Source organism: Balearica regulorum, chromosome 3, assembly GCF_011004875.1.
Source record: "Balearica regulorum gibbericeps isolate bBalReg1 chromosome 3, bBalReg1.pri, whole genome shotgun sequence".
Taxonomy (NCBI): domain Eukaryota; kingdom Metazoa; phylum Chordata; class Aves; order Gruiformes; family Gruidae; genus Balearica; species Balearica regulorum.
Window position 1 is genome coordinate 4,549,160 of NC_046186.1, and position 13,715 is coordinate 4,562,874.

The window sequence follows — 13,715 nt, forward strand, 5'->3', positions numbered from 1 at the left end:
GCTTGTGTTGCGGTGTTTTTTATGCCATTTTGCTCAACCCATTTGTGATGTGCATTGTGATACTTTTTGCAGGCAGTTTCTAGTTCATATTTTCTTTTTTTAATCAGGCAGAGACATTACAATTAAAATACCGTAAAAGCGATTCTGGCAGTATTGCAATAAGCATGTTTTTTAATTAAAGAAAGAACATGGGATGTACAAATAGTACCAGCTAATGGGAAATTTCATCCAATGTATTTTTTAATTGAGATTTAAAAGGAAGAAAACTCAGCCCTATTTCTCCCTGTCGCTGTGTTATATTTTCCTATGTTGTTACAGTGAGGTGTACCAAGTCTGCAATAATTACAGTCTCAGAGCGTTAAAATCCCGGCTGTTCTAATGGAAAAAATGAAAGGCATCAGTTCAGTTCTTTAATTTGTTAGTATATTTTTTTTGCAGGAATTCGGTGTTATTCAGTAGAGTGCAACTTGCAGAGCTGAACATTCCTGGAGGAAGGGTTTAAAGGTCCCGAATCTGTAGCATTTTGAAGGTTTTTTTCCAGTTCTTCCCTCAGCTGTAAACCGTGGTTCACATTTGTGTATGGGCTGCAGGTTTCTCTTTCTCATCCTATTTAGGATGGGCTTACAGCATGTGCATTAGACTCCCAGGGCTCTCGCTTGCCAATTGAATTGATTTTCTGCAACTTTGGCAGCTCTCGAGACTCCTCTGGGGCGTTGCAGGATGAGCAGATCAGTGGAAGCTAATCCCGGCCGAGGAACTGTGCACAGGTCCTGCAAAGAACCGGCTGAAACCCGAGGCAGCACCGTCCCCTTCCTCCGCTCGCCGGCACGGAAGGAGGGGACGTACCCCTTTGGGGAAAAAGATGCTCCGTCTAACCGTGGGATGGAAAGATCTGCTGAGTCTGCCTCCACCTGTCCTGGATACTACTCAGGCCCTCATTACAGTAGCAGCTTCGTATCGTTAGTAGATCTGTCCTCACACTCTTTTATGTGGCGCAGAAATACAGCTGTTGCGACCTGTGCAGGCTGGGACCTGAGGTTCAGGTCTTCTTAAGGTGTTTAAAGGCAAACACATACCTTCAAAGGCATGAGTTTGTATCGTAAGCACAGAACTACAGAGGGAGTGTACTGTATAGCAGGATTGCGCTTAGGTTTCTTGAATTTTGAAGTATCCCCTCTTCCTCTGATGGCTCGACAGACTGCATTATGACTGTTTTGTTGTAGGAACAGGCTGTCGCTAACACCAAGGTCCAACCCAGTGTGCTAGACACTAGGAGAGAAGCTCGATCTGTAATATCTTTGATTTCAAATGCCAGAAATCAGCTTGAAATGAGATAACTGTGGGTGGAGGGGCGTAGCAGGTAGAAACACTCTGGTCTAATGGTCACCCAGACAGACTTTAGGTGAGCAAAACATCATTCTGCTTCCCAAAAAAGTGCTCCTGTGCCCTCCCCAGCGCCTTCCTTCCCTTCCAGAGGGTGAAGCACTTAACATGTGTCCATCACCTGTAGGCTTGAAATGATAGCCCAACGACCTATTTTTTTCATCACACTTCTATGTGTGATGCTTACCCTGGTGCCTTCAGGAGGCTCACCTGGAAGCTTCCTTCATTAGATCCTAGAAGATGAGCCGTGACACATGCTGTCAAAGCCATCTAGGAGTGTCCATACCTCTTCCCCACCAGGTTAGCTCTCCTCTTTCAAATGCATCAAAGGTGTTCCTAAAAGCTGAAGAGGTAGAAGGACTTCTTTGAAGGAGATATACCTACAGCAGCATCTTCTGGGCTACCGATCTGAATAGCCTTTGCCTGGTTCCTGTGCTCTAAGCGAAGAGCCCAACCAGCTTACAAGGGAACACATGCCACTTGAACAGATGGCTGTGAGCGCAGCAAGCCAGAAAACACAGGCTTGTCGGGCTTGGGAGACAGTTTCTGTCTGAGACTACTCAAGCAGCTGCCGGTTCCTCGCCCAGGGATAGATTAAGGCCTCTGTCCAACAAAACGCTGGAATACAAGCTTAACTTTTTAGCATGTTAGTGCCATCCTAGTGGAAATACAGAGGCATTTGAATTCGCAGTTAGTTTGGGATATGTACCTATATACTATGAACGTGGAGGAACATACGCAGGGAGGTGGAGGATGAGTTTTGGACTCTTGGTTCAGGCAGCCTTTGGGATGGAGCCAATATTAAAAACTTCTTTTCTCCTTTGCATCTTGCTCGGCAGTGGTCCAGCCTGCAATCGACTTTTATGGCTCATCTGAAAGTCATGTGAGCACATCAACAGAGTGCAGGAGACAGGTCCATGAAATAATCGATTGTTCTTATTTAAAGCTCATAAACTCTGTATTCCTCTTCCCGTACACAGGAGGTTCTTTGTTTTGTTTTTTTTTCCTGCTCGGAGCCCCCACCGGGCGCACCCTCAGAGCCAGAGAATGAGCAGTAAGTGGGCTGCCAGCACACTGCAGCCTTGTTGTGCAGGATCAGTTGTTTCGGTAAAGATATTCCAGCTCTGGCAGTTGCCTCCTGCTGTTTGCTGCTCAGGGATGCTTGCCAGGACTATAACTTCTGAGCTTAAGCCTGTCTCATGGGAGATTCTGTGGCTTTGTCATGTGAAACACCAAGTGAGAGGAACTGGTAAGAGCAAGCTGAAAGCTGTGGGAATATTCGTTATACACGGCTGTGGCGTGTCCCCAGCACAACCAGGGAAGATCTTCCCTGCACGGTGATGGGAGAGAGTAGTCCAGTTGAGGAGATGACCTTTCAATCTGCAAATCCTCTTCCATGCAAAGGAGGTTTTCTGTTAGTTGAAGGGCATGACACGGCAGTGATATATAATACAATACAATTATCTTGGTACTTTCTTAACACATTCTGTTATTGATTATAAAAGGAAAAAAAAAAACCCCAAAACCCACCTCTTGAGACTATCCAGCACCTTTCTTGTAGTTTGCTTCCTTCAATGCTTCATTCAACTTTACATAAAGAAGTAGAATTAAATCTGGCAATAGTCACTTTTATCCTAGCTCCCTAATGAGCTGTTCATTAGAAAAGAATGTCTTATATAGACAGCGAATGCAAATTGTGGCCTCAAAAGATAATAAAAAAGCCCACCATATAAAAGGTGCACTTTGGAATAGGCACTTTGCTTCCTTCTGAGTTCAGGAAATATCTAGAGTGCTCTAAATCACAACCTTAATGAGAAATATCAACATCTCTTTTATGCATTGTGAGAACATCTATGTTAGAAGGATTTTTTTTTTTTAAATGAGTTTTCTGAGCAGAAGTGCATCATGCAGCCTCTTTCCATAGTAGATTTTCTGGATACTGAGGCTGTGGCATTGTGTGAGCCAGTCCCGGACGCATGAAAAAGTGAAGTGTTAATACGATACCTGTCCAATTCCTTTCCTTTTGAGTGTGCCCTCCACCATTTCCCAAGAACTTCAGAAGATAAATCTTTGTTCACAAAAGCAGTTCTGCTAATGGCATGATGGTGCTGTAGTTATTCACACAGTAGATGATAACCCCCACCTTATTATGTGGTTTGTTTTCCTTAATATTAACTTTTTTTTTAATTATTTGTCTGTTTCTCCCCTCCTGTGGGACAGAGGGAGTTGCCTTGAGTTTAGTTTCTCTCTTTTTTTTTTTTTTTTTAAAGACAGATAAAGCAAGATTTCTTTTTCAGGCAGAGAGGTGGAGGCTAATTGCTGGGTTAATTGAGAAGAATGGTGCTTCTGATATTCTCACAAAGTATCAAATAGCCTCAACATATTTCTCCCCCCTCTCCCTCACTCCACCTAAAGAGACCCATTGAATTTGCACATTACTGTACAGAAGTGATTACGGCTTTAATTGTATTTATTTTGCTTGGTGGGGAGGCCATCATAACAGGAGTTGATTGATTTTTATATAATCACCCTCAAGGTCATATGTAGGACTTTGCTTTCCTGTGCAGCCATAACAAACAATTTGAGGGTCACAGCCAAAGGCTCAGTTGAGCAATATTCTTGCTTTCTGCTTTTAGAGAAGAGGTCAAGTGCAATAAAAGAAGGAAGCATAACTTTTATTTTCTTTTAAAAAAAGGGGAAGACAATCTTGTAAAGCAGCAGCTGTATATTTATTTTGACCCAATGAAAAACAGAGATACAGCAAGCTAAGGGTTAGAGGGACAATATGCAATTTTTTGACATAAATATTTGTAAGTGTGGCTAGAGTTTGTTTTACACTTAGACTTGGTAAATGCTTAAATGAATCCCTGCTAATGCTTCCTTTCCTTTCCTTTCCTTTCCTTTCCTTTCCTTTCCTTTCCTTTCCTTTCCTTTCCTTTCCTTTCCTTTCCTTTCCTTTCCTTTCCTTTCCTTTCCTTTCCTTTCCTTTCCTTTCCTTTCCTTTCCTTTCCTTTCCTTTCCTTTCCTTTCCTTTCCTTTCCTTTCCTTTCCTTTCCTTTCCTTTCCTTTCCTTTCCTTTCCTCTCCTCTCCTCTCCTCTCCTCTCCTCTCCTCTCCTCTCCTCTCCTCTCCTCTCCTCTCCTCTCCTCTCCTCTCCTCTCCTCTCCTCTCCTCTCCTCTCCTCTCCTCTCCTCTCCTCTCCTCTCCTCTCCTCTCCTCTCCTCTCCTCTCCTCTCCTCTCCTCTCCTCTCCTCTCCTCCCCTTCTCCCTTCCCTTCTCCCTTCCCTTCTCCCTTCTCCCTTCCCTTCTCCCTTCCCTTCCCTTCCCTTCCCTTCCCTTCCCTTCCCTTCCCTTCCCTTCCCTTCCCTTCCCTTCCCTTCCCTTCCCTTCCCTTCCCTTCCCTTCCCTTCCCTTCCCTTCCCTTCCCTTCCCTTCCTTCTCTCTCCTCTCCTCTCCTCTCCTCTCCTCTCCTCTCCTCTCCTCTCCTCTCCTCTCCTCTCCTCTCCTCTCCTCTCCTCTCCTCTCCTCTCCTCTCCTCTCCTCTCCTCTCCTCTCCTCTCCTCTCCATGTTCAGCAGTTGAATTTTCCTTTCTACATTTTCTTTTCTCCCAAATACTGAGTGCATTTTGGCTTTGTTCTTGGAGGAGTTCTGAAGCTTTACAAATAGCCAGGGGACAACCACATTACAGTGTGACTGTGAGTGTAGCTGATAGATCTGTTTCCTATGACTACAGGTTGGGTCTGACTGCTGCTTCTAAGGCAAAGCCAAAGAAGTGTCACGTACGGCAAATGCCTTCTAGTGGTCTTGGTCTTGCAAATCTTTGCACCATTGCCCAGTGTGCTTGGGTTGCCATTGCATGTAAGAACAGAGAGACCCGAGAGCCAGGCAACAACCCCCACCTTGGACTCCAATCATTATTATCCCTACACATCCAAACCTTCACTCAGGGAGGGGAAACCTTGCTTCTGTGTAGGATTTCCCCCAGGAAGGGTCAAACCTGCAGGCCAGGCATGGCACAGCTAGTGCCTGCACTCCCAATGCTACTGAAACATGTTGGGACTTTTGCTCATACTTGCTTCCAATGCAGAGCAGTCACTACCATCCAAGCTTATCAGACACCCAGAAATCCACAAAATATATAGAAAATCTTTAAATCAACAGAAGGAAAAATCATTCAGGACAACTGATATGCAGTTAGTGTACTACTGAGGAACAGGAGATTTTAAAAAGAAAGAAAACAAGAGAGAGAGGACCAGTCACAAGTAAAGAGGCAGATGATAGTGACTTTTAGGAGCTATATGAGGGTGAGCTACTCTTGCCGTGCCAAAGCCACCTTGTGCAGAAAAGTGCATGAGAGACAGTGCAGAACTGGTGCTAACACCATTCCCAAAAGCATTAACTGTTGCTGGACAAGCTGCTTCTGTTTTGCCAGGAAGAGGGACTCCATGTAAAGTTCAAGCTGTCTTCTCACTCCTTGCTAGTTTTCCAGAGGCTGATGTGTGTAGTACGGGTAGCAAAGCACAGCTCTGTTATGTGGTCTGTTCTGTCTCAGCATTGCTCACGAGGGGAACAGGAACAAACGTGCTATGGTTTTACAGCAGGCAGACCTTCTGGGGACTGGGCAGGAGGAGACAAATCCCAGAGCCTTATGGGAAACAGGTGTCTTCCCATGGCTGCCTCAAGGTGCTTTGCAATGGCTGCAAAAAGAAACAGACTCAGCAATCCCACCCATCCATCCCATCCCATCATTCCCCCATCCCTGTCATCCCATGGGGAGGGGATAGAAGGGTTTGTGTAAGGAATTTAATATTTCTAACCTGTCATGTAGAGAGCTGGAAAATTTTGGATGGACAACATGTGGTTGAAACTTGGGAAAAATTTTGGACAGATTGTCTGAGGCAGAACTATGATTTTGCAATCAAAAGATAGAACAACTTTGGCTACCAGCCTTCCTGGTGCAGTGGTACAGCATGGCAGCAATTAGAATACTCATTAAAAATTGTATGAGGAGAAGTGGAAACAGAAATTACTATATTTCAGTGGGAACAGAGCATAGCAAGTCAATAAAGACCTTGGGGAAGATGTCTTTTTTTTTATGTTAGGAATAAAATAAATCGCAGTGATTTACAGTTCCATTTCTAGATTGTGGTGATAAAATTATTAACACTGCTGCTATAAGGCAAATGTATTTAATAAATATTTCTGTTCCCAGTATGGGAAGGAACAGGATGGTAAATTATATCACAAGAGGAAGATGGACAAGCAGTCCATTTATTACTAAGGAATGTTAATATAATGAAGATGTTAAATAATGTCTTTCAAGAATACGCATTCTTAAATCAGCAGATCCAGTGTCATTCAAGAGCTTTAAACTGCTAGTAGAAGCATTTTGTGGCCCACAGATATTATTTTCAGAGTACATGGGAAATTACAGAAGGCTGTAGAAGTTCTGACCTTCTGTTAAGATCCAAGCAGGTAGAGGAAAAAAATATTGGCTGCTTAGTCCGATATCAACCACAGGTCAAAAGAGAAAACTGGATGAAGTTAAATGCTTCAGATGATTGAATCAATAAGTTACTAACCATAGAAATATACTGAATGACAGGATAGAAATTTTATGGGGAAAAAGAAAAGTTTAGTTCATTTCCAAGAAAATTACAAATTTGTTTAATAAAGTTAAGTGTGTAAAACACGTGAGAGTGTGATGACTGAGGACCACCTGCAAGATCTCATGGCAGCTAGCAGACGTGAAATGTACTATCTAAGAAAGTTAGTTGTTGGCAATGAACCATTTTCATGCCTACTTGGATACCACTGCACATCATCAATGATCTGACAGTAAATGGAGGACCATCACTGATCACATTTTGTGAATTCCATTCAAACCAAATGCAGAATTACATAGCTGAGAAAAGAGCTGGGCAGGGAGCAATTAGGAATGAAAGTCGTGATTCCACAATAAGGGACTTTGTCAGATAAAGCCATGATCATGAAAAGAATCAGAAATCAGTGTGGCCCAAGGATACTCATCTGATCTCCCAGTGTAATGAAGAGTCAGAAGGAGGTAGTGTAGGTTTTTTACAATGAAAGGCAAGAAGCAGAGTGTGGGGATAAGCTAGTTTTACCTCTATAGGAAGCATCAAGAACAATAAAGGAGCAGAAGGATTAGGAGGTCTGGCTGTCTAATTTCAGAAGCAGCACTGGGTTGTGGGACAGGATGCACTGCTTCATGAATCGGAGATGATTCCTTGCAGGGAGAGTCTTAAAAACCTTATCAACCAGTCTGAGTAAGGGCTGAGATTTTACTTTACCTGTAAGTATTTTCACAGAAAATGCTGTTTTCTACACCTCACTGCAGTGCAATACAGGAGGGTACAAAGAGAACCACTGTCTGAAAGCTCATTCTTGACAAGTTAAGATTGGAAATAAAGCAGAAATTGGGAAGAGTAAGAGAGATTAGCTGTTGGAAAAGTTCATAATGGAAAATGGTAGAGTGATGTTCCCAAGTCACTTAATTGATTGTTTGCCTTTCCGGAGGGTATGCAGCAGTCAAACACATGACTTGACTTCCTCCAGCTTTTCAATAGCATGATGTGCACTAACCATCAGGCGATACGATCTAATGGTCCCATCAGTCTGCAAATGAATACCATTTCAAGTATTATCCCAATTTCAGCGTAGCACGGTTTAAATTCAGAACATTTCATTTTTCTAGAATTCTCAGATGTATCTCAGAATAACAGTCAGATATCTTGTGTTGTTTTACATGACACAAGCTGAAATTCGTGCTATTTTATTACAGCGTATTCAGTATAATTTGTAAAAACACTATATAGGAAGAGTAACAGAAATACATTTGTATATAGAAAAGTATGTCTAGGGAAAGAAACAATTTACACATAGGGGAGTTGGTGTTTGTGGGAGTGATCCCATGGTTCCCAGTGGTTATAAGCAAGAAAATGTAAGATTTATCTCTTTCATCTGTTAAGCATATTCTGTAAAAACTTATCTGGAATCTACTGAAATCTGCAAAGAAAATATTGAATGGGTAGTTCTTATTCAAATACTAGCTTTGTTATAAGACTAAGAAATTAAAAGTAAGACTAAGTTATAAGAATTTTGTTATAAGAATAAGAAATCAATGAAACAATGAATGCCCCTCAATGCAAGAATAAAGGAGATCAGGATAAGCAGAATGTGTTCAGCAGGAGTGGATGCAACTGGGTGGGAAAGGCACACAAGTGCCATGCATCTGCCTTATCACTGAGAGCAGCAGGACCTGATCGACAGGTGAGTAAAAGATCAAGGTAGTTTTTAATCTGATTTTTATACTAAAACTTCTTCGCTCCTTTTTTTTGTCTCAATACTGAAATTAAAGCAGAGGTTTGATCTCCCTTATCCTTCATGCTGAGGACTGGTAGTATTTTTTGAGGAAGGAAAGCCAAATTTTTGGTAGGTATAGAGGTCACCATTAAAAACTACTAACTCCAGTATAAATCTGGCCATGGTATGAGATGGCACAAGTTATGAACTATTTCACAGAAAAGGAAATGTTGGGAGGGTGATAGACCCTTTACAAGGAGGTCTGAGGTTGCCAGGCATTGAGGTATCCCTTACCAATTCCTGGGAAGCATGGCTTGACCTAGGAAAACATATCCCATGTGCAGAATGATTAGATGTCTGAGAGTCCAGATGTGTTGTAAAGATAGCAACAATGTCCTTCACAGGAGAGAAAATATGAGAGGAGATAAAGGAGAAAGCCATCCTGAGATGATAGACTGAGAATGCTAGCTCACACAAGGCAAGAACAAAGAAGGTATTTGACAGAACTGAAGAGACTGAGTCAAAACCAAGGGATGGAAATGCCTTTTCATGCACTGTGTACTTAGACCACAGAATTCATTGCTTCAAGAAGTCATTGAGACTAAATATTAGAAAGATTTGAAGGATCAGATCTATATTATTGACATAACTTATCCAGTTATACTAATGGTAAAAGGAAAATGTTGGCAGGGAGATGAAACCTGATGCTTTGGGGTGAAGCTAACCTCTAATTAGGGATTCAAATGAGGTTTTCGTGGGATGGGGAGATCATCTCACATCCAGCTATCAGGGAGAATTTTCTTGCACTGTATTTGGAAGCATCTGGTTTTGAACAGCAGCTGGAAGAGTATGCAGGATTAAATCAACTGCTGATCTAAACAAGTTGCCAATTCTTATGTTCCAAAGCTGTTTTCTCCTCTCCCTGTCACAAGTAGTTTGCAATCTGAAAAGTAACATACATATTAAGTTGTAATATCCCTTTTTAACATTTAGAGAGTGAGTAGGTTAAGACTGGGATTTTCCAAACAACTCCCTTTCACTGGAATTGGAGAGACTTAGATGTCTACCCAGGCTGAATGGCCTTGCTCAAGTCTAGAAAGGCAGCCTGCAGTAGAATTTAGAAATGAACTGAATAAATAAGATCTGTAAAGAGCTGATAAATCCATACGGAGGAGTACAGGGCAAGGTGGAAATTTTGCAGGGCACAATAATATTTTAACCTTAATCTTGTAATTTTATTGTAAAACCAGCTCCTTTGACCGTGAGATGATGACTGGCTATTAGATCTATGGTTGCATTTTACTCTTCTGTTGTCTTCAGGTGGCAAACTCTTGTTCACTGGTCCAGGACCTGTAGAACTACATGCTCATTACATCCTAATATCTGATGGAGGAGAGCTCCAGGTGGGATCCCCCGAGGCCCCTTTCCGTCACAAAGCACACATCTACCTCTATGGAAGCCTCCATTCTCCACCATTATTTCCATATGGGGTCAAGTTCCTGGCAGTGAGGAATGGGACCCTTTCCCTTCATGGTGAGTACATTTTTTTTTTTTAATTCTCTTCAAAAGCAAAACACAAATCAATAAAACACAACAAAGGAAAAGAAAAGAAAAGAAAAGAAAAGAAAAGAAAAGAAAAGAAAAGAAAAGAAAAGAAAAGAAAAGAAAAGAAAAGAAAAGAAAAGAAAAGAAAAGAAAAGAAAAGAAAAGAAAAGAAAAGAAAACAAACCCCAACAACTTTGGTCATGAACTTGGATTTCTAATTACAGTTAAGTGTTTGTAGAAATCAGGTTCTAGGACCAAAATTTCATATCTTTACATTCACCATCAGACTCCTATTTCAATAGTATCTTATGCACCAAAGCTTAGTTCTGTATCTCCATAAAAGTTCCCATATTAGGAGCTGAGTCATTTTGAAAATCTGGACCTCAATAGACAGACGGTATCACATAGTTAGGAAACCCCGGCAGATATTTAGGTGCTTAGAAGATGTTTGAGTGCTCACATGTCTGTCCACAAATCAAAGTCTCTGTCCCTTGGAAACTGGATCTCAGATATCTGTTGTGAATAATCCTGGTTTGCTCTGCTACTAGAAAGTAACCACCTTCTCCCCTCACATCTCTCCATAACAACTGGCAAGTTTCATCCCCAAAGAGGACATGGCTTTTGGGGTTTCCAAGAGATAGTGGTCTTCTAGGTAGGTCCCATGGTGAGTCCAATGCCAAACATGCTGGAGTTAGCAGCCTTTGTCAGCTGGAGTTGGGATGATACCTGTCTTCAAAGCAGAAGCAAAGTGCTCCTGGCAGTGTGTTTTCCCCTTGTCCTTCCCCTCTCCATACTGTGCTGGCATCCCAATGCCAGTGGTCTCTCTCTAGAATTAGTAGTACAGCTGGCATCTCTATTTTCGTGGTGGTCCATGCAGCTGCACCTGCTCAGCACAGGTTGCTGTCATAAATGACAAGCCCAGAGCGATGCAGAAAAACTGTGGAAAGGCCAAGATTTTCAGTCCTAGATGCCTGGTCCTCTGCTCTAACCACTGGACTTTTCTCTCAAAGGAAGCCCTGCAGTGCCAGAGCTCTAGGTTCCTGCCAAGTGGAACAGACGAGGGACCAAAAGGACAGAAAATGGATGTAGGTTTGCAGATGTTGTAGAGTAGAAGAACTTAGATACAGAGCTTTTTTTCGGAAGACTTTGAAATATGGGTATAAACCGACCATTTCTTGGTGCACAGATTGGATATGGAATTCAGGTCCAAACTCAGCATGAATGCAAACGTATCAAGCTCTTAACTAATGGGCTGTTTTTTAAAGGCACTATGTAGAGGAGAAAAAACAAAACAAAACACCAACGCATCTGAATGCCTCATCTCCGTCCCTTACGTTCTTGTGTGTCAACCTTCATATTGGTAGGCGTTCGTATCCTCCAGGAGGGCTTAAACTTACACCCTCCTGGCCTACAGGCAGAAATGTTGCTATCTGAGCGTGGCTGACATGTATGGCTCTCAGTCAAAAATGATGTCAGACACCGAGGGGTACAATCTGAGCACAGACAGGGAGAGAGCTGTACCGCTGTGCGGTAATCCTGTCAGTTCAGAGGAGCTGAGCAAGGTCAGGCGAGGTCGGTTGTTGGAGGGGAGTCGGTGAACAGATGTTTTTCTGAATCAGGAGAGAGCAGCAGAGATTGGGGAAGGTGCTCCTGGGCTGCACTGCTCCCGAACGCCACGTCAGTTGCTGTTGACCACTTCGTCGAGACACAGCGAGGCTAAATTATTTAGTGCTTGCAAACAGCGTTAATAATTTTGGTAAACTGGCTTTGCAGAAGGGCAGAGCGTTTCTATCCCATTTCCTAGAGGGGCTCTGTGAAGAACTGCTATTAGATCATCTGGACTGAATTGACTGTCCGTTACTGACCATTGAGTTTCAGTTATCCCAGCCTTGAGTTCAGTAACTCGCATTAGATTAAAGCATGCCTTCCAGAAAGGCTTGGTCTTTGAGGACGTCAAGGGAAATGGAAGCCGGCATTTTCTGTAGAAGCTTGTTCCAGGGGATTAATTTGGTTAATCATCCATGTTTTTAGTTTTTTTTCTTTTTTAAGAAAAGTATTAAAAAGTCTGATTTGAATTTGCCTGATAACAGCTTTTGCTGTTTTGTTTTCTGTATCTTCTCCTGCTACTTTAAAGTATCCTTCCATTCTCAGTTTGACCCTTGTAAGTTAGGATTTTGTCCTTAAATTCTCAGAGCTTTATAACAAGAGCCTTGTCTTCTTCGTGCTGCTACGTTTTCTAGCAATGTAGGAAAAAACAGTAGCTGTGCCTCCTGCGCTGCTGCTTGTTTAACTTCTGAGCCTGTGTCATCACTATCTTGTTGCCTCCATCCTCACAGACAACCCATGAAATTACAGAGACAAACCGGGCAGAAGCACTTCTTGCAGTGTCGCCTAGGCAATGTGATGGAGGGAAGTAAACCCAGGTGTCCATGTCAGTACCCTCAAGGCATTTCTCACTGATATTTCATACTTTTTACTCAGTGACATAATTCCCAGCGATTCTTCATTCCTGAGGAAACCAAGAAGGTGTGGCCTGCAACCCAAACATTACCTGGATGGAGATACCTGAAGCCAAAGGTGGCTTGGCCCATTAGTGGAAACACCTCTTGGTTTTCATTTCTTATCAATTCTTATTCAAGAGTTCTTATGAATTTCTTATTCAAGGAACCCAGACTAGCTGTGAAGTCACTTTTAAGCTCTGCGCTACATAAAATCCCATTGCATGGTGGCAATTAAGGTTCATTCAAACCATGTAATTCGCAATTTAGCATTGAATCAGTAGAAACCCACTAGAAAACAAGACCAAAAGGAGTGTGTTCTTTTGCTGACTTCATATTGCTTACATGAAACAGAAATATGCTGTTCTGTCTCCAATTTAGTACCAGTCTGGCCTGTGGTATAAAACAAATTGTCGAGCATGACAGCCTCTTTCATATATATGTGAAAAGAGGCTGACATGTTGGCAATATATATTTGTGAGATACATATATATACACGCATATGCATGTTATCTCAGATCAAAATCATTAAATAAGCAGGCTTCCAAATTCTTAGCTGTCTTGGTGAAGACAGGGCTGAGTGCATTTTAATTTCTTTTCTCCTTCAGAGTGGGAAGTTTGGGGGGATGCTCAGCAGCCATGCTTGAGTTCAGATTGTTTAGTAAGCGCTGTCAGCTCCTCGCTTTGATATGTTAATATGACTAAGGGTTTCCCACAATTCCCTCGCGAGTGGCAGTCCTTTGCTCCGGTGGTTGTAACAGACTGGGAAATTTCGCTGTTGACTTTGGCTTTAGCCAACTCCCCTGCCAGTCAGAGTGTGCCACCCATAAACTGCCTGTCAATCACACGTCAGTTTTAAAGGGGGTTTCAGTCAGCCAGGGCGACTTGACTTTTTGACAATGTAATTATGGCCCTTGCATCCGCAGTAGGGGCCTGAGCGGGGCTGAGAGAATTTTATTGATTGTT

At 42.4% G+C, this 13,715-nt stretch overlaps 1 protein-coding gene across 10 annotated transcripts in view; it reads left to right on the top strand.

Moving 5' to 3' along the window:
- PKHD1 (PKHD1 ciliary IPT domain containing fibrocystin/polyductin) overlaps positions 1–13,715 on the top strand; it is a 272,265-nt gene that overhangs the window by 92,615 nt on the left and 165,935 nt on the right. For all 10 annotated transcript variants that reach the window (XR_012834978.1, XR_012834977.1, XM_075750415.1 and 7 more), the window contains one exon: positions 10,027–10,239. Coding sequence is in view for 8 of the 10 variants with exons in the window: in XM_075750415.1 (XP_075606530.1) it covers positions 10,027–10,239 (213 nt within the window). In the remaining 2 variants the exon portion in view is untranslated. The remainder of the gene's footprint in view (positions 1–10,026; positions 10,240–13,715) is intronic.